The 25,781-nt window shown below is 41.2% G+C and overlaps 1 protein-coding gene across 3 annotated transcripts in view; it reads right to left on the bottom strand.

Annotated features, from left to right (window-relative positions):
• LOC109033975 (uncharacterized) overlaps nucleotides 1-25,781 on the bottom strand; it is a 56,091-nt gene that overhangs the window by 12,653 nt on the left and 17,657 nt on the right. For all 3 annotated transcript variants that reach the window (XM_019046864.2, XM_019046863.2, XM_019046865.2), the window contains exons 2-4: nucleotides 21,419-21,502; nucleotides 15,255-15,384; nucleotides 512-654 (exon numbers count right to left, since the gene is read on the bottom strand). In XM_019046864.2, coding sequence (XP_018902409.2) covers nucleotides 512-654; nucleotides 15,255-15,384; nucleotides 21,419-21,497 — 352 coding nt within the window. In that variant the 5' untranslated portion in view covers nucleotides 21,498-21,502. The remainder of the gene's footprint in view (nucleotides 1-511; nucleotides 655-15,254; nucleotides 15,385-21,418; nucleotides 21,503-25,781) is intronic.

Here is a 25,781-nt window from a genome sequence, read left to right as displayed (position 1 = left end):
AATAAATAAATCCATTAATAAATAAAATCATATGTTTGTATCACGATGCGATGTTCAAAGGTTATTTTTAATAGACGTTAATTGTTCTTTTCTTTAGAAAGCGCAATTAACGTCTATTAAAAATAACTACCATATCAAGATATTATAAAAGATTATGCAAGATTATACAAAAACCCGTATGTGTAGCCTCCGGTATACTTACTTCATCCTTTTTTCAACAAAGATCATCAAATTTCAAAGGTAAAACTTCGGCAGAAAAGGGTATACCATTTTGCACGAGACAACAGTAACGACAGCTCTCTTGAGGAATAACGTACCTTACTGCTGTTTTGTTAGGAATGGCATAAATTTCTGCGCATTTACGGCACTTGAACAACCCTCATATTTTCCAAGCAGAGGGAATTTCAGTGTTTCAACAGAGTAATTGAGTTCATTTAAAGTGAATCGAAAAAATGTATCGTTTCTGTTGTCTTGGGGAGGCTGACATCCCAGGGATGCGGTTACTGGTTACCTTGTTGGTAGTCGGAGTCAGTGCACATCTGATGGACGGAATCGACCGGTAGCTCAACGGCCCTGTTGAACTCCTGTCGTCGTTGGTCGGTGAAACACTTATCCGTGTACCTCTTCACACAATCCACGAACATACTCCATGTCCTGTTCCAACAGATCCAGTTACATTTAGTTAGTTTTACAAAGGAGGGATATCGTTAAGGGCCTTTTTTGGGCCCACCCTGAAATTCCTCAACTCCGCGATTTTTTGGTCATTGAAGGTCTATATTTTACGGAATGCATAATGGTCTGGTCATTTTCGATCTATTTCGGGGTCTATCACTGGCCTAAACATGGGTCTGAAGGCCAATTTTGGCGAAAAATGCGGGTTGTTCGGCATTCAAAGCGCTGTTTCATACCGATCCCTTCGGAGGCCAAAAAATTCCTTCAAGTATGTTCATAAGGGATGTAAGAGAGTCACTTTGGCCAATTTTCGTTGATGTCAAACTTTGCGCGCATAGTTAAAAAAAACTTTTTAGAATTTTCCTGTTTTTCATCATTATTTAAAATGGCTTAAAAAAGCGACTCATCTTACGCCAGAGTTTAATTTTTTGACAATAAATGACGTGGGTGGTCAAAACCTTCCTCAAAAAACTACTTTGGATTCAAAGCCCCCCAAAAAAGCCGGTGCTGCCATATTTTATTGCCTGAATTCACGGAAAACCTAGTATTTCAGAATTCGGAGGCTGTTCCTCGTCAAGAACATTCCGCAAGTTCAGAAACCTTTATTTTTCACACGCAGTGGCCACATTAGTAGGGATTTTATGCATGTTTTATCTATTTATGTATTTATCTCCCGCTGTGGCTCAGCGTTGCCACATGTTATTCGGGAAAATCGAGAACAATTCGCGTTTAGGTGGTTTTGCGCCATTTTTTTCGGATCGTGTCAGTGGTAGACCCCGAGATAGATCGAAAATGACCAAACCATTGTGCATTCCGTAAAATATAGACCTTCAATGACCAAAAATCGCGGAGTTAAGGAATTTCAGCTCTTCCATGGCAAATTCTGCCGTGCAAAGGAGAAACACCGTATGAACCTTCAGGCGTTGCCAAATTTTCATTTATAAAACACGAATTTCCTGGTAAACTTATATATTTTTCTCCCAATTTTTCAGATTATGTTGTTTGCAATTTCACCTAAAGTTTCCTGCTTTTCTGCTTTTCTACTCCTGCTTTAAAGTCCCCTTGTGATAGACTCGGGACGGTGCAGTGTAACACAATGGTTACAAACCATAGATCCTATACTGCCAGCGATGCGATGCGTGCTATGGAAAAACGCCGTATGAACCTTCAGGCGATCCCATATTTCCTTTGATGACACACGAATTTCCTAGTAAATGTATGAATGTTTTTCTTCCAATTTTTCAGATTATGTTGTTAGCAATTTCACCTAAAGCTCCTGAAAATTTCAAGAAAAAATGTTCATAACTTTCCTCAAAAATGAACATTTTACTGAAGGAAATTTGGCAAGTTTCGAATGCTCATACGGCGTTCTTCCTTAGCGCGACAGAATTACTAGGAGACTTTAACGATTGAGAAGGAAAGCAATACGTGCGTTGATGCTAGACAAAGAATTAGTGCGCAAGAGATTGCATACTTTCCAGGCTGTCTTTAAAAAAACACGCATTACGATAGCTTCCGAGCCACGCAGTGGCGTGGCGTGAATTGCGATGTATCGATTGTTTTGCAATTTAAACGTATGGTAAAGAATCGATTATTAAGGTGTTCGCAGCGAACACCCACATCGATCATTTTCCATAGGTTTAAATGGCATAACAATCGATATATCGCAAAGCACGCCACGCCACTGGAGCCACCCTAAAAAATGAGTAATCTTCGGGTTTTCCGGACCTGTAGACACCCTGATCCAGGGAGAAGCAGGCCCAGCTGTAGAATACCTCTCATCGATAGCCAGAAAAATCAATCGGCAAAAAAAATGTTTGAAGTCAACACTCAAATCCCGTCAGTCCGAACTCTGTATTGCGAAAGAACGTCCTATGAGCCCTCGGACGTTGCCAAAATTCGTGAGATAAAACGGGAATTTCGTGGGGAATTTGTGCCCCCCCCCCTCCCAAAATTTGTTTATGAATTTTAATCTCGATTTCATCCAAACTATCTAAATATTTCCAGGAAAAATATTCATACCATATACCTCACCAAGACATAATATTAATATTATCGTGATACGCACCGCTTTTGTTTGTGGAACTACGCAATTCACTTGGATGGCATTTAGCAAAAAGGAACCAGCGCGATTACAGTGTTTTCAAAATCGTGCACCTTCTTCTGTACGTTCAAAATTACTTATAATCTATGTACAGTGTTAGAACTTACCTTCACTATTTTACTTCAAAACTAACAATTGTTTCGTGAGAAGCCAGAACTATTTGGACTGCATTTTGCAATTTGGAACTATAAATTTTGGCTCATATGAAAAAACACTCATATGCATTGGGAAACTAATGGCACATACATTGTTTTTAAACTGAGCTAGAATTTATTGTTCCAAATTGCAAAATGTAGTCCATTTGTTATTCTGGGAGATTTCTTTGATAATTATGAAGAAGCAATCTTTTTACAACACTGTAATTGCGATGGTTCCTTTTTCCAAAATTCGACCCACTTAGAGACTTCCTCTGGACTTTGCCACCCGCCCCCCCCTCTCTCTCTCTTTGTAGTTCAGTATTTTTTTGCTTTTTCACTGTAACAGATGTGTTTCCGAAATTATTTATTTCCGTGTTCTTTTTCCTGTTTACGATCCCCCCTCTCCCATTGTTTTGCAGCCCGGAGGTTTCTTAACCGGACCGCCAAAGAAACAAAACAGGGGATTTCCATGTCCTGATTACAGTGACGCGTAAGGTCCATCATCCATCTCAGTGAAACAAAGGACCCCGCCTGGCCGCATCCGAAAGTGATGGAATGCACCCCTTCCTGAAATCCCGCAAAGCTCGGATTTTCCGCCATTGGAAAACAAGGAAGAAGTTTCTGGAATACATCCTAATTGCCAGAGGGGTCAGCAAGGGGGGGGGGGGGGATTGTTTGTGGTGGCTTCAGGCCAGCAGTTTACGAGATTATAAAAGGGCAAACCCAACCCCAAATTTCAGTCAGTTTGGTTTCAGCAAGCGAAGTAATTTCATGGGTGAGCAGGTCAGTGGGTCGGTCAGTCGGTCAGTCGGTCGGTCAGTCGGTCAGTCGGTAGTGTTGTGCGGTGTTGTGTTGTGTTGTAGTGGTCGCTTACACTACAGGTTCTAATCCGTGAGTACACTGTGTATAATAGCTTATTCTTAACTTCTACTGCAAGAAAATTTATAGTTTAAAATTTATATGCTCTACAATTCAAAAATTTATTTTTTAATTTTTTAATTTCAAATTTTTTATATTTTAAATTTTAGATTTCAATTTTTACTTTATAAATTTTAAAATTTTTGGTTTTCAATTTTATTTTTATCTTAATGCTACATATCATTTGTCCAATTTATTCATACTCAATAGGTCAATAATACATATATATTATTACTACCGCAACTATATACTTACTACTACTTATACTATATTTACTTACTTACTTACTGTACTTACTATACTTATTTACCTACCATACTACTCACTATATGCCTACTACTACAATATTTATAGTATATATACACTATTGATCTATTGAGTCTGAAAAAATGGAAGAAATGATGTAAAACATTAACATAAAAATCAAATTGAAAAATAAAAATTATAAAATTTAAAAAGTAAAAATTTTAATTCTAAAATGTAAAAGTTAAAATTTTTGAAATCAAAAACTTTTAATTTTAAAAATCTAAAATAAAGTTCCTAAACTGTAAAGACTGTTAACTGTTAAACTTTTTTCTTAAGCCAGATTTTTTCCCCTCCTCAAAAGCTTCACGTCAGCTTTTCTTTCTCATTTGTATGTATCTTTTCTGAATTGACGAGAGATGCGGTTAGATAATTTTCAGCATTTTAATCACAAGGAAAATTGATTGACTGCGTTTTTATTACTCTCTCGAATAAGACACTAGTTTTGCTCTCTGTGTTTTACTTTCATTTATTTTTTTATCAGATGAATATGAAACGAACACAGTAAAAATTGTTGGAGGGTATGATCGAAAAATGAAAACGTGAATCGATCGACAAATTATTAAAAAACCAGTGTCGACTCGATCGACATGAATCAATCGAAAAATGAAAACGTGAATCGATCGACATGAATCAATCGACACCGATTCGATCGACAGTTAATTTAAAAACACCCGTATCGATTCGATCGACATGAATGGATCGAAAAATAAAAACGTGAATCGATCGACACCGATTCAATCGACAACCGTGAATCGATCGACAAACCCGTGAATCGATCGACAAAAGCCGTGAGTCGATCGACAAACCCGTGAGTCGATCGAATCAATGTCGATCGATTCACGTTTTTATTTTTCGATCCATTCATGTCGATCGAATCGACACGGGTGTTTTTAAATTAACTGTCGATCGAATCGGTGTCGATTGATTCAGGTCGATCGATTCACGTTTTCATTTTTCGATCGATTCATGTCGATCGAGTCGACACCGGTTTTTTAATAATTTGTCGATCGAATCGGTGTCGATCGATTCATGTCGATCGATTCACGTTTTCATTTTTCGATCGATTCATGTCGATCGAATCCATACCCTCCAAAATTGTTTCACCTTGTTTTATTTAGTGTTTTTTCTTGTATACTTTAAACTACTTTTCCTCTATTTGCATAGTTTCAGACCAGTAGGAAAAACAGTTTTTCAAACTGTTCAGCTTAGTTTCCGTTTTATATTCCGTAAACCTCAAACTACCTAATTTTCTTTTGTTTATCTTTTTTTTCAGATCGGCAAGAAACGAAGCGCTCACAGCGGAAGCTGTTTTACTCGCATTTGATCATTGAATTTCACATTAATAATATTTAGTGTTGCAAATATTAACATAGATTTTCGCATGATTAAGCAGGAAACACTGAGTCGTTTCTAATTACTTATCACTTTTTTATCATTTATAATCACTTTAAAATGACTTTTATTAGTAGCTCACATCGTCGCCTACCTGACATAAGGGCGTAGCTACACTTTGCAATGAACCCTGTCTTCCACACAATTCAATGCTTTTCCGGGCTCATCTCAATCTGTAGTTACGCCCTTCTGTCAGCGGGCCGATTATTGAAATTGATAGACAAAGCTATAGCCAAAGAAGACAAAAGAAATATAGAGGGATCCTATTGGTGATAGCGGGCGGTTGCATTGGACAAAAGAGGTAGGTAATAGACTAAGTAACAGCAACCTACGAGGGACCCGATAATTAGTCCATTATTTTCTCCCTTCGTCTAAAGGAACCACCCGTTTCAACCAATAGGATAGCTCCATACTCCCTATGTCTTCTTTGTCTATCGCCTTATCTTTCAATTTCAACAATCGGCCCGCAGCCAAGCGACGACATAACAAATAGCGAAAGAAAAGACAAAAGTAGAAATTAGCTACATTACATTCCAAATAAATAATTAATTTTGTATTAGAATAAGAGATGGGTATCAGCTTCATCAAATTGATTTTACATGAACAAAAAGCCCGAAGGATCATCATATTAAAAACAACAGAAAAGGGGATAGTATTCAAACAAACAAAAATATTTATCAAATTTCTTTATATAAAAACACAACTTCTATTTAAAATAAATCTTCCACTAAACTTTTTATTTTCAAGTTAGGTTAAGCTCCAACTAATCTTTCTTTTTTTTATTCTTAGTTTGTTTCAGGTCTGCAAAAAACGAAGAAAATGCTCCGCATGATGAGCCATTGAAGACGGAAGTAGTGCCCTCCAAAATGTGTACCTATTTGTTCTATCGTATCCATAACTTAAATGCCCTCAGTTGCTGAAAGAGATAAAAAGTATTTGCAATTCCTATAAGTTATGCATAGTTCTCGTGTGATACCTACTATCGAACAATACCGCATTCAACTGAAAGTAATTGGACTGAATCATGTAGAAAGGAATTGTCATTTTCGGTTTATTGTAGCATAGACATAAATGCCATGAATTTTTCTAAATGAGCCAGAAATATTAGTTTCTTTTTGCGTTATACAGTTCAGTTACTCTACAGCTGAATGCAAACTTGAAATTAACGAGAGAAACAAAACCATAAACCCACGTAGCCCGGACGCATTGTCGCTTATCTGACGTAAGGGAGTACCGCAATTTCCGTATGAGCCTCAGAAAGCATGGTTTTATATGCGAAATAGAGCTCACATGGAAATTGAGATGTGCCCTTACATCAGAAGGGGACGGTATGTAACAAGGTGGTACAATAGTGATTAATAATAAAATAGGTAGTAGATAAGCCAAATGGTACAATAGTGCTGCGTCCACACAATTTTGCTGGGAAAACAAGGCCAAAAAGTTCGAAAAAATAGAAATCAAAAGTTCTATTTGGCCTCGTTTCCCTCACAAAATAGTGTGGACCCAGCACTATTTTCCCACCTTTCTGCAATTAACGCTGCATGATATAGTCCAAAAGCATCACGGAACTGCATTTTAAATTTGAAAAAGTAATACCTAAACTTTGATATCTGAATTTTGGCATGGTGCCTTGACTAAAATTTTCTTGACTAAAATTTTGACAAGAGATATAAATGGACAAATGGATCATGGACCTATGCACGCTAAAAGGAAGTATGTTGTATGCAAATAGTTCCCTTTAGCATTTATAAGTCCAGCGTAATAATCAGTGGCGTGGCGTGAATTGCGATATATCGATTGTTATGCCATTTAAACCTATGGTAAAGAATCTATTATTAAGGTGTCCGCTGGGAACACCCTGTTTATCGATCATTTTCCATAGGTTTAAATGGCATAAAAATCGATAAATCGCAATTCACGCCATGCCACTAATGATCATAGAACAGAACTTTTAACTACGTGGATGAGGGATTAGATAGAAATGTAGAAGCCAGTTTTGTCACCTGTTGCTAATCATACTAATAATTCATGATTTGCCTTGTTTGTTTCAGATGCGGCTGAAGATTCGGGCTTGGGGGGAGGGATCGCTGAGGGGGGAGGTTCCCAGGGAAGGGGGGTTCGTAGGGTTGGGAAGTATCGCGGAACTAGGATTCCCAGGGGGGAGAGTCCCGGGGAGAGGGGGGTCCGCTAGGGGTTGGGTGCGGCATCGCGGGGTAGGGTTTCCTAAGGGGGGTTCCCGGGGAGAGGGGGGGATGTCCGTGGGGTTTAAGTAGGATCGCGGAGTAGGGTTTCCAAGGGGGGAGGGGCCGCGGAGTAGAATCACGGGGGGAGGAGTAGGATTTTTTTTTTTTTTTTTTTTTTTTCCGCGACTGGCTTGCTGAGATCCTCCGGGGCGTTACGTCCCGGGGTCCGCCGTCGCCGGCAGGGGCGCCCGCCGGGACCCCGTGGGTCCGTTGGGCGTCCCTGCCCCCGACCCCCCGCGAGGGGGGTCTTTGCCCCCCCGCAAGGGGGGGCTTTTTCCCCCCTCGCGGGGGGTCGGGGGTGGGGGCGCCCAGCGGACCCTTATGGGGTCCCGGCGGGCGCCCCTGCCGGCGACGGCGGCTCCGGGGCGTTACGCCCCGGAGGATCTCAGCAAACCACGAGTGGAAAAAAAAAAAAAAAAAAAAAAAAAGGGAGGAGGTGGGAGAGGAACCTGGGGGCCGGAGGGGCCTGAAGCCGGGGTTGGGGGAGGCCGTCATCGTAACGGGATCGTCGTACCGGGATCATCGTACCAGGATCATCGTACCAGGATCATCGTACCGGACATCGTACCGGATCGTCGAATTTTTTTTTTTTTTTTTTTTTTTTCTTTTTTTTCTGTTTCAGGTGCAGCTGCCGTTCCCGCAACCGAAGGTAAGATACCGTTTAATTTCTCCTTATTTGTAAATAAGGGTTATAATCGTTAAGCAGTTTTAGCGGGCACTACTTCCGTCTTCCGAGCAGAGCTGCTTTTTAGCAGAATCAAAAATGGCATGGAGCAGAGGAAGCATGGAGCTGCGTCAGCATTGGTAAGTACTTTATTTTTTTCCTCCCCCCCCCCCCCCGTGGATTAGGGCTCATGGCGATACCACGTTAAAAAAAGCGCGCCTAAAGCTCTACCTCCAGGAGCAGTACCGTATCATTTACCTGATCGGACTATCCTAAGGTGGTGTGGAAACGAGCTTTTCAAAAATTGTTTCCCCGTTCCTTTTACGATTTGTGCTTTATACTGCCGTGCTGAGGAAAAACGCCGTATGAATATTCGAGAGGTGCCAAATGTCCTCCGATAAAACGTTTAGTAAAGAAGAAAGTTATGAATATTTTTCCTTGACATTTTCAGGAACTTTAGGTGAAATTGCGAACAAAATTATCTGAAAATTTGGGAGAAAAATATTTAAACATTTTCCCAAAAATTCGTGATATCGCGGAGGAAATTTGGCAACGCCTGAGGGTTTATACGGCGTTCTTCCTTAGCACGGCAGTATAGCTTCTGGCTGACGTCAAAACCTGAGAATCCTTTTACTGAACCATACGAAACTGAAATTTTCAGGTGAGAGCAACACGAAGCTGAAGAAGTGTGAATTTTCTTTTTTACACGGAGAGCAGAAATTAAATACCTGGTAACTGCCATCAGGTGCCTATAATGGGGCACCAGCTTCTAATAGACCAAATTTAGAGAAAATTTCCTGATGGAAATCCAATGAAAACGGGACACTTTACGCTGAGGAGCAACATGCATATTTTAGCAATAACCTGATGACGCTCGCCAGGTTTTGAATTTCTACTCGTCATGTATGATAGGCCAAGGTGATGTCATAAGTCTGTGTGGTATACTGCCGTGCAAAAAAAGAACGCCGTATGAACATCCGAGAGTTGCCAAATTTCCTTCGATATAAGGTTTATTTTTGAGGAAAGTTATGAACATTTTTCTTTGAAATTTTCTGGAGCTTTAGGATAAATTGGGAACAAAATTATTTGAAAAATTGGAAGAAAAATATACATACTTCTACTAGGAAATTCGTGTTTTATCAAAGGAAATGTGGCAACGCTTGAAGGTTCATACGGCGTTTCTCTATAGCACGGCAGTGTAGGGTCTACGGTTTGTAACCATTGTGTTACACAGCACCGCACCGTTCCGAGTCTATCACAAGGGGACTTTAACGCAGGAGTAGAAAAGTAGAAAAGTACGATGCCCATTGATGGTAAGCCAAGGTGACGTTTAAATGCTGCAGCACGAAGTTTACTTTCACAGTGGAGGGAAAGTTATTTTTCTTGAATTTCTGCATTATTTCATCTATTAATTATGACTTGACAAAAAAATTAGTCTAGATGCGTGAAATCACAAACTTTTAATTGCTTTAAAATTTTATCCTTTTTAATTGTCGTTTCCTTCTCACATCTCGTCTCTTTCTCAACCTATATACATAATTTTGGTTTTTTATTACTGTGTTTTGTTAATTGTAGTATGTGCGTTTGATGATGGCGTTTGCCAAAATGTATCGGTATGTCAGATTAATATAATACACATTATGTAATTTCATGCATGCGGGCTACATTTTTGGAAAATTCTTGTGAGAAATTGAATGGTTTGAATAATTTTGCAAAGTTGGAATTGTGTTACGTTCCATCGTCCGAAATATGATGAAGAAGAAGTAAGCAGTTGCTGACTTTTATAAACTTATATTTTACGGATTTCTTAATGGTTTGGTCATTTCCGATCTATTTTAGGGTCTACCACTGGCCTAAACATGGGTCTGAAGGCCGATTTTAGCGAAAAATGCTGGTTTTTCGGGATTCAACGCGCTGTTTCATACCGATCCCTTCGGAGGACAAAAAATTCCTTCAAGTATGTTCATTAGGGATGTAAGAGAGTCACTTTGGCCAATTTTCGTTGATGTCAAACTTTGCGCGCATAGTTAAAAAAAACTTTTTAGAATTTTCCTGTTTTTCATCATTATTTAAAATGGCTTAAAAAAGCGACTCATCTTACGCCAGAGTTTAACTTTTTTGGCAATAAATGGACGTGGGTGGTCAAAACCTTCCTCAAAAAACTATTTTCGATTCAAAGCCCCCCCTAAAAGCCGGTGTTGCCATATTTCATTGCCTGAATTCACGGAAAACCTAGTATTTTAGAATTCGGAGGCTGCTCCTCGTCAAGAACATTCCGAGAGTTCAGAAACCTTTATTTTTCACACGCAGTGGCCACATTAGTAGGAATTTTATGCATGTCTTATCTATTTATGTATTTATCTCCCGCTGTGGCGCATCACTTTTTTCTTCATCATTCCAAGAACTCGTAAGAGAATGGGTCGTCTGTAGGTGCATGATCTTAGAAAAATTAATACCGGCACATATGATCCACTTGTACCTCTCTTATATATTTATTTCATAGGCATGATCCAAATTTATGCGTAACATCTACCTAAGAGGGGCTTCAACGATAGTTAGATTTTACCATTCGTTTTGTTCACTTACGGTCTCAAAAGCACCGTATTCGCCTATTTTTGCGATAAACCAATCGCTTTTCCACAAGTTCCGCAGCAAAGAAATACCTACACTTTCCCGTGGTTAGGTACTCCACATTTAGCTGCACAGTCGCAGATCACTATAATCTCTAAAAGTTTCTTTCATTTTGTCGGATATGCAATACCACCATTTTGTTTTTTTACTACCTACCTACCTACCTCCTGGTTTGGACTACCGCTCTCTGTTTGTGCCGTAGTAACTTGATTTACTTTTCGAGGAAAGCTCCGTACTCTTAAAGGATGCCTGTCATTCTTAATATGTTGAAGCGCCTTCAATTTCGTCTGACACTGTGCAACACCTCTGTTGTGAAATAGTTGCTTGAAGTGCCGGGGTACGCAGCGTCACTGCGGCAGGCGGGCGGGCGGCCAGCACGGAACGCGCATCGGCGCCTACAAACCTAAGTGGATACTTCAAGCATTGTGCAATGCGTGAAGTATCCCAGTTAGGTTTGTAGGCGCCAGTGGCGTGTCGCGCTGGCAGCACTCCGCCGTGTGCCGCTCCGCTCTGTGTTAGGCTCTAATATTTAAACTCGTGGGGTCAGCGTTTTCCAACTTATGATTTTGAAATGTTTGCTTACTCTGCATAAATTATTCTCATTTAAATTGATGAGGGAAAAAGAAATATGTAATAAAGGAAACTATCATGTGTGTTTTGTAAATTTTGGGCAAATGTTGGAATGGGGAAAATTGAAATTTGTTCCGTGAGGAACAAAAAAATGGAGACAGTGAGGGGGCGAAACGAAAAGATGAGCGGAAAAAGGACGGAAGAAGGGAATTGATAGGATCGACACTTTAGAAGGACCTCGAGATTTAGGGCAGCTCAGCCCTTGCTTGGACTCGTTGATTGTTCCTTGCCTTTACATTGGAGGGTTAAAAGGTTCTTTTGAAAATGGCGAAAAATCTGTAGAGAAAAAGCTGCAAAGTCTTACAACAGTAGCAGAGGCAGAAGCGACCGCTACCGCAACAACTGTTCTCGGCCCTCAACGTCAACGACCGAAACGCGTTATCAAAAGACCCAAGTTTTTTTATGTAAGGAACATCGGCACTGTTACCTACAGGGATACATTGCGCAATGCGAGAAGTATCCCTGTAGGTTTTTAGGCACCAGTGCGCGTTTTGCGCTGGCAGCACGCTGCTCCGCTCTGTGTTAGGTTCTAATATTTAAACTCGTGAAATTTTTGCAATTACAATTATTCATGTAATTCTTTTTGATTCACATCCGTCCAATTTTGATTAAAGGAAGAATTTCAACTCCACTGGAGTACTTGACACCGGCCAGGGTCTATGGGTTCACTTTGAGCCTATAGATTCGACCGAATGACCCAAATCAAAAAGGTTTCATGTCGGATGAAAACTCGAAGAGTCTCAACTAAAGTCCATGCATTATTAAATGAATAACGTCTAAACGGACTACACAGAAAGGCTGAGACACGTCCTTAGTCTATGAAGTCACGCCACCGTTGCGTTAGCGTGTTCTCGATCTGGTCTTCAAAGGTAAAGGACAGGGTTATATTTAGCACACGATGTAATGGTTCTTCTGCATCATAAAGTAAAGGCTTACTAACCTGGCCGTTTTACCCATTCCGAAAGGCGAAGCTAGATTGGACGTATTTCTACCAAACAGACCTATGTGGAGGTGAGAAATATGGGGTGTGCTCTAGAAAGCTGCATAAGAAGCAATGTAAAAGTGGGCGTGATTCCTTTTGAAGAATTGGAAAAGCGGGATATTACATTCTATCAAACAGACCTATGCGCCAACTGAATGCGGCAGTCATGAGCCGCGGGCATGGCAAGAGAGCGTTGTGTACAGGGCTCATGAGTTAAAGCGCCCCAACGACGATCTTTCCCTCGTGCCCCGGCTCGCAACGGCTCCATAATTGCCGCTGACGTCACTGGCGCTTTATTATTCTCATTCACTCTTACGGCCAGAGAACTAACGAGCACACCCCATATTTCTCACTTGAACATAGATCTGTTTGGTAGAAATACGTCCAATTGTAGGGGCGATTAGGCAGATTTAAGCGACGAGGATTTCGAGGAATATTTGGACGGTGAAACTAGAGAGAAATGTATCTTAGCTGCAGTCTTCTTCTTGTATTTAGTCAATTATTGGAAAATATCATTGACGTGGTGTTTTGAAAGCCCCCCCCCCCCCCCCGATTATAATTCTGTGGTTGAAAAATATTCTACGAAATGTCAAGTGAAAAAAAACCGGTTTAAATTGTTCTCCTTTAAAAAAAATTCAATAGAAGTGGTATTTTGGATTGCCGCGAGTGAGATACGTGTTTTCCGAGTTCATTCATATGCTTCAACGATAAATGATACTCGCTCAAAAAGAATTTCAAAGATTTAACATTAAAGTTTGAAAATATTGTTATTTATCGAACGCAAGATAAGGATTAGAGACAAGCAAGCGTAAAAAGAAGAGAAATAAGAATATAATAAACGTAGAGGAAGAAGAAGGAGAAGAAGAAGAAGAAGAGAGGAAGAAGAGGAGGAGGGAGCAAAGGAAGAATACAGAGAAGAGGGAGAATCAACATTCAAGACAAAATCTTAATGCTCTCTACCAAAGAATGTCTTTTTGTGTTCCACCTCAAAAAAATTGTGTTCCAGTGGGCCAACCGTGGAAATATGCTTTCGACGACTAGACAAGGCAAGACAAGACCAGACCAAGGAAATGAAGGAAAACTGTAAAGAGAATGGAAGTCGCCATGATGTTATCAAATCTATTCCGCATGAGAAGGAGCTATGTGATTGGTCGACTTTGTCAGCTGTTCCGCTGTTCCATCGTCTCTGTCCAATAGAATCGACGATAACCTACAGCGGGTCGATTGTTGAATCGATTTCGAATAACTTTGATCTATTAAAGGGATTGCAAAGATGGGGATCTATCGATCAGGATCCTTCGCTAACGATTCAACAATCGACCCGCAGCGGGCTGATTATTGAAATTGATAGACCAAGCTATAGGCAAAGGAGACAAACTGAAAATAAAGCGATCTTATTGATGGAAGCGGTTGATTGCAATAGACAAAGGAGGTAAGTGATAGACTAACTAACGGCAACTCAAGAGAGACCTGCGGGCCGATTATTGAAATTGATAGACAAAGCTATAGACAAAGAAGACATAGGGGGTATAAAGCAATCCTATTGGTTGAAATGGGTGGTTCTCATAGACTAAGGGGGAAATGATAGACTAATTGTCGGGTCTCTCGTGGGTTGCCGTTAGTTAGTCTATTACCTACCTCCTTTGTCCATTGCAACCACCCGCTTCCACCGATAGGATCCCTCCATATCCTGTTTGTCTTCTTTGTCTATTGCTTTGTCTATCAATTTCAATAATCAGCCCGCTGGTAGTTAGTCCATCATTTACCCCCTTAGTCTATAATGACCACCCGTTTCCACCAATACGATCGCTCCATGTCCCCTATGTCTTCTTTGTCTATCGCCTTGTCAATCAATTTCAATAATCAGCTTGTAGGAGGATCGGCGGGTCGATTATTGCATCACTATCGAATGACCTTGATCGATAAACAGTATTGCTAAGACAGGAATTTATCGATAAAGTTCATTCGATAACGATTCAACAATCGACCCGGAACCCCTCGAGTTGTCGATAGTTTATCGTCAATTGCAACCCAAACGGACACGAGAAAAAGGACGATTGATAAAACCGACCATCTTACTCCATTCCACCTTTGTCTCGCCTTGTCCAGTCGACAGACACGAAATTTCAATAATTGAACCCCTAGCGTTTTCATGAGTAACACATGCGACCCGACAGAATTTCCATGCTAACGCCTGAATGCAACTATTCGTGATTAGTGCACGTCCGTATTGCATACACCAAAAAATGAGGGCACTTTGGCTTTTTGTGTGGTTCTCATAACTGTGCCACTCTTGGCGATACAATGCGGTGCGACTATTCGCGCTCGCTAGATGTGCATGTTGCATACGGAGGTAAATGAAGGCGCTCAGACTTATCTTCTGCTCTAAACGTTTTATTATATAGGGACAACATACTACTTTTCGACTGTCGACCGGGTTTACAACCGCCTCTTTGTTGCATGGCTTCTTTTGACAAATATCTATGTTGCAATGCTGTATGTGTATGAAAATCATTCGACTCGGTGTCGATGGAAATTCGATGATTGGCCCGCAGATTGGATACTTTAGACTAACCTGCAGACGTTGTCGATGTCGGCCATGTTGTCCGGGTAGATGAGCCGCGACTCTTGCAGTAGGGGGTCAGCCATTGTGACGCACTTCCTATATTCGTCCTTGCTGCACTGACCCCGGCCGCTCCGCACACCTACATGGAACAAAACCCGTGAAAAATTAGTTTGCAGCCCCACTATTTGCAATAGTCATGTGATTCCGCAGCAGCTTGGACTGAAACATGCATGATCACAGTGTGCACTAACATTTTGGTTGAAGTCTTCTCGCAGGAATGGGTCAGTTGCGCTGGTCACAGAATCGTGTTTTGATGCTTGATTCTTGTAGATCAGCTACAAATAATAAGATCTGTCCAAACAGCAGCTTTCTGCGTTTAATATTAACCGAGATATACCGGAATTCTATTAATGACATCATCCACCGCTTTAGTGACGTTCTTGGTTTCTCCCACCTTGCTTTTGCTGGTGGGGGGGGGGGGGGGGGGGGTTGGGGTGTCGGTGGTTCCAAAGCTCCTCGATGACGCTATCCGATGAGTTTTTCAGAGAATGAATATCCTCGTCGATATTTGATTCAGAACCCTAACCCTGAAATGGACCAGGGACCTAATTGGACGTATTTCTATCAAAGAGAACTATGTGCAGAGGGAAAGATGGGGTGTGCTCGTTCGTGCTCGGGTCTTAAGAATGAATGGGAAGTATAAATCGCCAGTGACGTCAGCGGCAGTGACGAGAGAAACGACGATCGGGGCAGTCTTTAACTCATGAGCCCTGTCCACAAGGCTCTAGATACATGCCCACGGCTCATACACGCTGCACATAGTTCCGTTTGACAGAACGTGAAATCTTGCTTCTCTAATTCCGCAAACGGAACTGTGAGCCAACTGAGTGCGGCACCCATGAGCCAGTGAGCCTTCCCGATCGTCGTTTCCGCTAACGTCACTGGCACTTTGTATTTTCCATTAATTCTTAAGGCCCGAGCACGAACGAGCACACCGAATCTTTCCCTCTGCACATAGTTCTCTTTGATGGGAATATATACGTCCAATTACACTCTCCTGAACTATAAAATTTTCCCATTAGGAAACGATTCCTAGATCCATTGCAGCACATTTAATTACGCGTGAAACCATGACCGCCCTTAATCGTATGAATGTGACACCTGTTCGCCGGCGTAGAGCTAGAAGTGTGGCGTCCGTCCCGTCTCGTTCCGTCAAAGGCCCCTCCGCCGCCGCCGCCCGCCGTGAGAAGTGGACGCGGATTGTGGACGAAAGTGAAAATCGATAACCGCATGTCAGTCACCTTCATTTTTCCACTTTTCATTTTTATCGACTCGCGCCCCGCCCCCGCCCCGCCCACCGAGCTCCGGCCGCTCCTAGACCAACGGTATTGTTCAGTCTGACCTTTGTTGCCGTCAACATCGCTCAATCACTGGATTCTCTCTCACCAGTACTGCCGTGCTAAGGAAAAACGCCGTATGAACCTTAAGGCGTTGCCAAATTGTGTTCGATGAAACATGAATTCCCTGGTAAAATTATGAATATTTTTCTTTAAATTTTTCAGAGAATTTAGTTCGTATTTTGGTCTAAAGTTCCGGAAAATTTCAAGGAAAAATATTCATAATTTTCCTCAAAAATAAACATTTTATCAAAGGAAACTTGGCAACTCTCGAATTTTCATACGGCGTTTTTCCTTAGCACGGCAGAGTAGTTAACCAACTTCAGCCGAAAAAAAAAGAAAAAAACTATTTACGTTAGTTCCGACTTTATTTCCCTAATTAAGTCTCCAGAGAGCTGATCGTTGAAACTGATCGACAAAGCTGTAGACAAAGAATACAAAGAGGTTATGGAGGGATCCTATAGGTGGAAGCATTTCCGTGGATCTTGCACACAAAGTGCTTCACACATGCAGTGTAATGATTTACCCTTAAATCTGAGACTCTGTTTGAAAGACAGAAAATATTCACCCCCTCCTTCCAAAATGATGACATAGATTCATCGAGAATGATAAAAGAGGAAGTAGTCGAACCCGCTCATAAATTGGTAAGCAACGTGAGCAAGTTTGGCATCCATGCACACCGTTTTACGATTCCTACCGACTTATTATAGTCTGGTTGTTGGGGTACTAGATTTTTAGGGTTGTTCAGTCGCACGAGCGGAAATGAACAATGACGTCACTTACTCAGTACTTGAAGCGCCCCGTAAGAGCGCAACCTCAATTTTACGGTCGTATTGACATTATGTTATGTACGGCATAAAGAAAAATAAGGTTTTTCCATTTGAAAAAGATTTACAGACTAAATTCATGAAAAACCTTTTTAATACTATAGCGTTCACAGTCAAGACGTGTGGAAAAGTATTTAGAACTATAACTATATTTATAACTTAGAAGCATTTAGCGAAAAGAAAACCGATAAAATTGACTTGGAGGGAAGATAAATTAATAGACAAAAGGGTCTTAGTCGACAAAAACTCAAAATTAAGTCACTGATAAGCATGAAGGAGTGCTGTCCTGCTGATGTATGAACATTTAAGGATAAAAAATATCCACAAATTCTAGACCAAACCGGTAATTAGACGTTGCTTTTTAATTTGCAGTCAAAGTATTGTATTTTTGCTCGAGAAAAAAACCTGGTGCCTGCGACCCGAAGTTCGAGTCATACGGTAGCTTGGGAGACGGGATTCAGACTTTGAAAATTGCAGTTAGAGCAAACTAATTTTGACACCACCTGACCCTGTGCGGTGCGATACAATCTAAAAAAAGAAAATAAGTAACGTGAGACTTATAATTTTTACGAGTGTTGGATTCTGTCGCACCAAGCTCTGAATGATCCATAGGTTGATTTACATTTCTGACTAGACTTTTTTCTAACTCTTCAGCGACAAAAATACAAATATATGTATGTTGAGATGCGCGCTCGTATTTTTCCTGAAATGACCATGAAACAATTTTGCCGCATTTGTCGTTCTTAGATCAGAGAGGGTAGGGACCGACCGCAGCTCACATATTAGGACAGCAACGGTGTTCTATATTTAAAAATCAAGCTCGGAAAATTAACAATGTCGCGATAAAAATCAGTGATAGTTCACTTCATTGGCAAAGTAGACAACGCTTAAATGTCACGGTGCAAGACAACCCAGCACAGCGCCTTCAGTTAAATCAGTTATTTTCAAATATTTGCATGAGTCTTGGCTTGCAGAAATGGACATGCTGGCTATGACTCATAGAAGAATGGACCTGTTGTCTTTTGGAAACGACTGATTCAGTTGGCGTCGAATGCGACGAACACTGTACATACATATTTCACTTTCAACTCCTGGATGCAGCTATTCGAGCTCCATGGATGTCCGTGTTGCATACACACGGGAGTGAAGGCGTTTTGACTGTCAAGCACTCCGGAATACACACAGAGGATTTAAGGAGGCTACGCACATTGATATTTTCCCTTTTATTTTTAAGGAAGGCCAAATGACGCCTCGATGTCCAAATAGACCTATTCGAAGACTTGCGTCTCGACAAATGTGGTTGTCTTTTCCACAAATGTTGCCTCACTCAGAAAATTGCGTCCAACTTCCGACTGTTACTCCTTTCTGTTGAGGACTATCAGTTATAGTAAATAAGTAATGAAAATATTAAAATTCATTTTAAAATGTTTTTCAGGAGGCAGCCTTTACTTAGCACACGTGCAAAAACACCACTGCACAATTTTTCAACTTCCAAAAGCCTTCAGTTGGTCCCTCTCAGAACTCATGGAAATAAACTGAAATTCCTGTTCAAGTCCGATGTAGATGCACATATTTTCACAAAATAACGTACCATCCGACTAAAGAGTTGACTTCTCACTTTAGAAAAGAAGGTCAGCGGGCCGATTATTAAAACTGATAGACAAAGCTATAGACAAAGGAGACAAAAGAGATATGGAGAGATCCTATTGGTGGAAGCGGGTGGTTGCAATGGACAAAGGGGGTAAGTAATAGACTAACTAACGGCAACGACGAGAGATTTATCATTTTCTCCCTTTGTCTGTAGGAACCACCCATTTCCACCAATAGGATCGCTCCTTACTCTCTATGTCTCCTTCGTCTATTGCTTTTTCCATCAATTTCAACAATCAGTCCGCTGAAGAGCTTTGTTCCCATTTTGCCGAATGCAGTCCAAATCATTTTATCGGAGCAATTTGTTTACTCAGTCATTCCGGCAAGGGAAATTGGGACAAGAAACAAACAGTAATGATGACAGTAAGTAGCCATGGGCGGGGCTGCAGAAGGCAACAAATGGACAAAATACCGGAAGGATTATGGGGGGGGGGGAGCACACATGGGGGTCGGAGGGGGGCATAACTATGACAGAGGAAGTTAATGACTGCGCGCTCGCGAGTTGTTGCAATAAATCTGACTCCGCTTTCAGCCCCAGATTTTCGTACCTTTGCGTTGTTGCCGAATTGAAGCATGTTCATTTAAAGTATGTTGTACATTTGTCGTTCATGCATGTTGAATTCTAGGGTATCTGAGGTGCGGAGGTTAATCACTGCGGCACTGCAAGTATAGGAGCAATAAGAAGCTACCTCAATACATGAGCGACCTAACTCAAAAGTAGCGAAGTTCCGCTTATTCCTTTCCGAACCCGTGATTCCCGGTCCATTCCAGATTATATAATCTTCGCAATTGGTTAGATGTAATCTTCATTCTCGTTTGTGACACTGTGGAGGCCTAAAATACGGGTACCAATCGGAAATGGATTCACACTGTCTTAACTCTCAGTATACAGGGACTTTAGTCTGCAGGGCCGGACCCCACAGTTTTAGGGCTCAGCGCTACTGCCATACTGGCTGGCTCCATTTGATCCGAACAGGTAGTGCTCAGCACTATATATTTTTTCCGTGATTTCACTTTGGCCAAACTCAGGGTCCACTGACCACCGCTGCTCGGGGAGCCCACGTTTTAGTGAGGTGAATCCCCCGACAAAAGAGAAAACCTCGGAGAGGGGAAAGGTGGTCGGGGGTCGGGGCGGTGAAGGTGGTAAGCGCTATCTCGTCGAGGCATCTTGATTTATTCAAAACGGGACACTGCACAACACGCAACTCCCCCGCGTCCACCGCCCCTTCCGCTCTTGGGGACGGAGGGGGCGCCGGCACCCTTCCAGGTGGACGCTTGACCACTGACCCCTTGCTCGGAAACTTGGGGATGAACTGACCTAAAAACGCCGGAAAATATCAATAAACGACCTCCTGCCAGAAAGATTCAACCCTCTTGCACGATTTGTATTTTGGACCCGATTTATGATGCAACACGGAGAAAAATTAGGTAGCATTCACCATAATCTGGTCAATAAACTGCACAACCAGAAAGTATGGTAATTTTCATCAAAATTATCGTAAAAGTAACAAGATTTTCCCTTATTGTGACAATAATTTTGGTGGAAGTTACCATACTGTCTGGTTGTGCCGTTTTTTAACCAGAGTACGGTAAATGCTACCTAACTTTTTTCCCCTTGAACCAAGAGCGTTTCCATGACGCGCATCCAGAGGGGTTTTTTTTCTCACTCGCGAGAAGGAGAGTTCTATTGCAGAGTTATATTTTAAGTCTTATTTTTAAATCGAATGATTTTATTAAATCTTAAAAACTCATGAAGAATATTCTTTTCTTTTAAAATAACATGAATTTTTGCTATTTTGTCCTGAAGTTGAGATTTTTACCCGAAAAAATTTTCTCGGACGACGATGATTAATTTGACGCAAAATTAAATTGAACCGATTCTTTTCCAAATCGTGTAAGCGCCAATCTCTCTTTTGGTGGTAGATGGGTTGTTTTTTCTTTGCTTTATCTGGTGTATGTTATCAATCATTTCTGCTTTTGAAATAACTTTCTAAAAGGACATATCTCTTTGGAATTAGAAAATTATCAAGAAAGCGTATAAAACGGGTTTTCTTGTTTTCCTCGCATTCGCAATTTTGGTGCTTACGTGATTTAGAAAATAATCGGTGCAATTATTATCGCAGCACCGTTGTAAATTTTCCCTTTTTATTATCTTGTCAATTTTACCAAAATAGTCTTTCACTCTCTATACCCGAGATTTATCGAGGATTTTTTACATTCTTGTATCGAGGTACTCTAAAATATACAACTTGCTCATCAAAGCACTCAGAAATTCAATTAAATCAGGGGCTAAACTTACCAATGAGTAAAAGAGTGAGATATATGAGGATGCTTTGTTCGTAGTTTCCCATCGTCACATCTTTGTACCTTCTTTTCATCCTTCCTGTAACAAAATTTAACAGGATTAAGTCACAATTAGGTTGTTTTTGCAACAGAATTGTCTTTAGGTTGTTGACAAAAAACGATACCTGTCTGATTGTCAATTTTCTATGTCTGATGATGACATAGATTTCACATGTTGAAGAACACGATATCGCAGTGGCGTGGCGTGCTTTGCGATACATCGATTGATCTTCCATTTAAACCCATGGAAAAGGATCGATAAACAGGGCGTGCTTGCTCTTTGTACTTCTCTTCTGTTGTTTCTTAACCAGAATTTCACGTAAAACATTATTCTTCCATCAAATACTGAAATCAACACCTAACTAAGATATTAACGTTTTAATTTTACATTGGTTACGGAAAATTTGATTTGCCCGGTCACAAGAAACACAATACTCTACGTGAGTCAAATCGCGCACTACAACGGTTTTTGGGAGGCTTCAATCAAACTTTATTCATTTCCCACCCTTTATTGTTCAAAGTGTAAACAATTTGCTATAGCCGAGCCAAAGCATCAATATCGAGGCTGCCTTATTTTCGTACCGCAGAGACTGCCACGGTACCATTTAGTTGATTGCGGTCTGATATATACGTATGATGTTTTCATGAGCGGGAGGTTTGAATTCACGCGTCAGGAAGAAATAATAAATATCCTGGTTAGGAATTGATTTCAATATGTGTCGCGCGAATCGTGTTCTACGTGAAATTTTGGCTATGAAGCATGTATCAGAATGCTTATAACACCGTGCTTTGTCTAGTGGTCCATTGTGAAAACTACATATATTTATTTTATAAGATGCTGTAGATTTTGCGATAAATGTGCATTTAAGGACTAGCCCTGGTAAAAATTGGCGATAGGAGCTGCGTTTCAAAATACCATAGGTGTTCTTTTCGCCGACTGAAGATGAAGAAAGCGATAGAAAATCATATACCTGGCTGTAGAAAGTGGAAAAAATCATACGGCCGGGCTACATGAAGCGATAAAAAATGTCCTGTCGGAAATGTTCCTGTAGCCGGGCTTTACACTTTATCGCCTGGCTATTGCTTTTTCGCCATCGGCTATAAAAGGCTATAAGACATTGTGTAGAAATTCGTGTGCTTTGTAAATCCTTAAGTTTGTACGGAATCACCATAATATTTACAGAACGCACATTATATTTTCCTTTAATACATATTTTTTTTCATCAATTACAATACGAATAATCCATACAGGATGTGCAAACATTTCAAAGTCATGAGTTGAACAACGCTGACTCCACGAGATTAAATATTAGAGCCTAACACAAAGCGGAGCGGCGGCGCACTGGCGCCTACAAACCTAACAGGGATACTTCACGCATTGCGCAACGCGTGAAGTATCCCTGTTAGGTTTGTAGGCGCCAATGCGCGTTTCGCGCTGGCTGCCCGCCCGCCGCGCCGCGCCGCAGCGTACCACGGCGCTTGAAGCAACTATTTCACACCAGAGGTATTGCACAGTATCGTACGAAATTGAAGGCGCTCCAACATATTAGGAATGGCAGGCAGCCATCAAAAGTACGGAGCTTTCCTCGCAAAATAAATCAAGATACTACGGCCCAAAAAGAGAGTGGTAGTCCAAAAACTCACTAAGTCCTAGCATCCATAATTTGTAAAATTTAGCATACACTTTATCGTCAGGCTGTTGCTTAATCGCCATCGGCTATAAAAGGCTATAAGAAATTGTGTTGCCGGCTATAGAAGCTATTGAAAATCTTACAGTCGGCTGTAGGTCTATGGTATTTTGGAACACAGATTCTACTGCCAATTTTTACTCGGGAGTAGAAACTTATTAATGATTGTACGAAGGAAATTCTTACAAAGAATTCCTTCCCATATGATAAGAGAATTGGACGTATTTCTGTCAAACGGAACTACGTGCATTATGACGTGAGCCCTGTATCATATATCCTTATGGGTCTCAGGGCTAATGTCTTGATGCACATAGTTCCGTTTGGCAGAAATACTTTCAATTATTTTGTCTACAGTCAGCAAAGTAATCAGAATTTCAGTCCAAGTAAGGATATTTGACTATTTGTCTGGGCCTTTAACCGAAATGCCTGATTTGAGTATTAGTCTGCGACATAACCATGGTGATGCTTCCGAACATTGAGTGTGGGAGGGGGCATTATTATGGTTTGCTGAATTTACAGGTTAATGACTCGCTAATGACAATTTGAATCGCGATCAGGCCGCCGGCGCGGCAGCCAACGACTGAAAACAAACAGATTCGGATCGAAGATGAAAAAAGCGGGACGAACATGACATCCACCGGAAGCTCGCATCCGCAGCGCTGCCTCCCGTCACTCGGATTCCTCATCCCAGCTCCGACCGCGAAAAAGTTCACCGTCAAATTGTCAGATCGCCCCGAATCTTGGCAAATATCGGGTGTGCTGGTATTAGTTCTTGGGCCCTAAGATGAATGGGAATCATAAAGCGCCATAGTGACGTCAGCGCTAACGACAGGAGCCATCTGAGGAGCTATGCCCCTGAGACTCATGAGCCCTGTCCACGAGGCTCTTGTCACATGAGTCCCGCATTCAGTTGGCACATAGTCCCGTCAGGTGAATTTAAAATCCCGCTTTTCCAATTCTTCAAAAGGAATCAAGCCCTCTTTTACATTGTTCCTTATCCAGCTCACCGCGAGCACACTTCATCTTTCCCACCCGCACATAGTTCTATTTGGTAGAAATACGTTCAATTGCATTTATGTGACTAAAATAATTTAATCAGTGTGATTGACATGCTCTTCCTTAGTTATATTCTTGACATTAAATTTATTAATTTAATTTTTACCGTTCAATTACGTGTCGAGGACTATTGCCCTTTGGAAAAGGGGCCCAGGCCCCTTAGGGCAAGTTTAGGGGGCGATCGCCCCCTCGCTCCCTGAATTAGTCCGCCCCTAATGAGCGGTAGCACGGCTGTCTTAGGTTGTCTACAAGTTGCCTCTCTCTCTCTAAGGACGTCTAACCATGAAATGCGCCTCTCACCATAATTTTCATGCCTACCACGTAAGCGTCCAGTATGTGCTATTCTCGGCCTTCTTGCGTTCAACGGAAAATATATAAATCCCTTGGTAAACTTCCTCGATTCCTAACCATCCCCACGATTTCCCATTATCTGACTGGAGATTATTTGGAGCCATTCCAATTGCGATTGGGAGTCGCAGAGCGGGGCAGTGCGCTGAGGAAGCGGCTCGATATACAAATGGAGAGTTTTTTTTTTCAGTTTCATCAAAAAACTGAAGATACTTTTCCTTTTTATACACTGTCCTTTAAATGGCACGGCAGAAAACAAATGCAAAAATAAAAAATTACTTTCATACCTGGCAACTTTGCTTGTTTCTCCTCTCTCCTAAAATACTTTCACTTTGAGTTGCAAATCGACAACCCTGCAGCATCCGTCATCGGGCTCATATTGGACAGGTCCACCCGCCGCTACCGCTCGGAAAAGTCACCTGAGTGGAAATCGATCTTTATCGATATTCACTGCGATTATTCGCGCGTTGATTATAGGGTACTTGGAAATCAAGGAAAGAGAGATAAATCGATTCATCTCAAGGGGTTTTGTCTAAAATAATCCCCATTTAACTGACTTGGCAACTGTTGGCCCATTTTGATCTCCCATCGCAATGAGCCGATCCTGGTATTCAGGAGAGCAACAACAACTGCTGTCAACAGTGAGCCTCCGAAACGCCACTTTTCCGTTCGACAAGAGTTCTCGATAGAGAAACTAAGGCTAGGTATGAAAGGTATGCATATCTAGTTTTCTAGTAACTTGTCGCAAGAATTAGGATATCAGATTTAGATAGCGAAGGTTTTTGTCATTTACTGCTAGTGAGAGTTCAACCCTTAAGTATCAGTGACGCATAATCCGATAGACGGATTAAGCTTGAAACAGAATTTTTGCACGTCACTATACCTCGTTGAAAACCCTTCTTCCTCTACTTTCGCACTTATTGATCGAGGATGATTGAAGTTTGCATTTATTTCCCCCGCACATGAAGAGTAGAGTCTGTCGTAAGCATTCGCCGGAGCGATAAAAAATAAAAACGAGAAAGAGTCTTGCCTTTACACGCTCGTTGTTTATTGTTTTAGTGGATGTAAATTTCGAACATCAAGTCTATCCTCATAGCACTAAATCACAAAATTACACGGTAAAACATCGGTAGTTGATGAAATATCACAATAAGAGTTGATCAAAAAGAGTTGCTTTTTATGAAAAAGAGCTCCAAAATCACGAATCGCGCAGGCATCGGGAAAGTC

The sequence above is a fragment of the Bemisia tabaci genome, chromosome 3 (assembly GCF_918797505.1).
Source record: "Bemisia tabaci chromosome 3, PGI_BMITA_v3".
Taxonomy (NCBI): domain Eukaryota; kingdom Metazoa; phylum Arthropoda; class Insecta; order Hemiptera; family Aleyrodidae; genus Bemisia; species Bemisia tabaci.
Note: the sequence above shows the minus strand (reverse complement) of the source record. Positions and strands in the feature narration are given on the sequence as shown.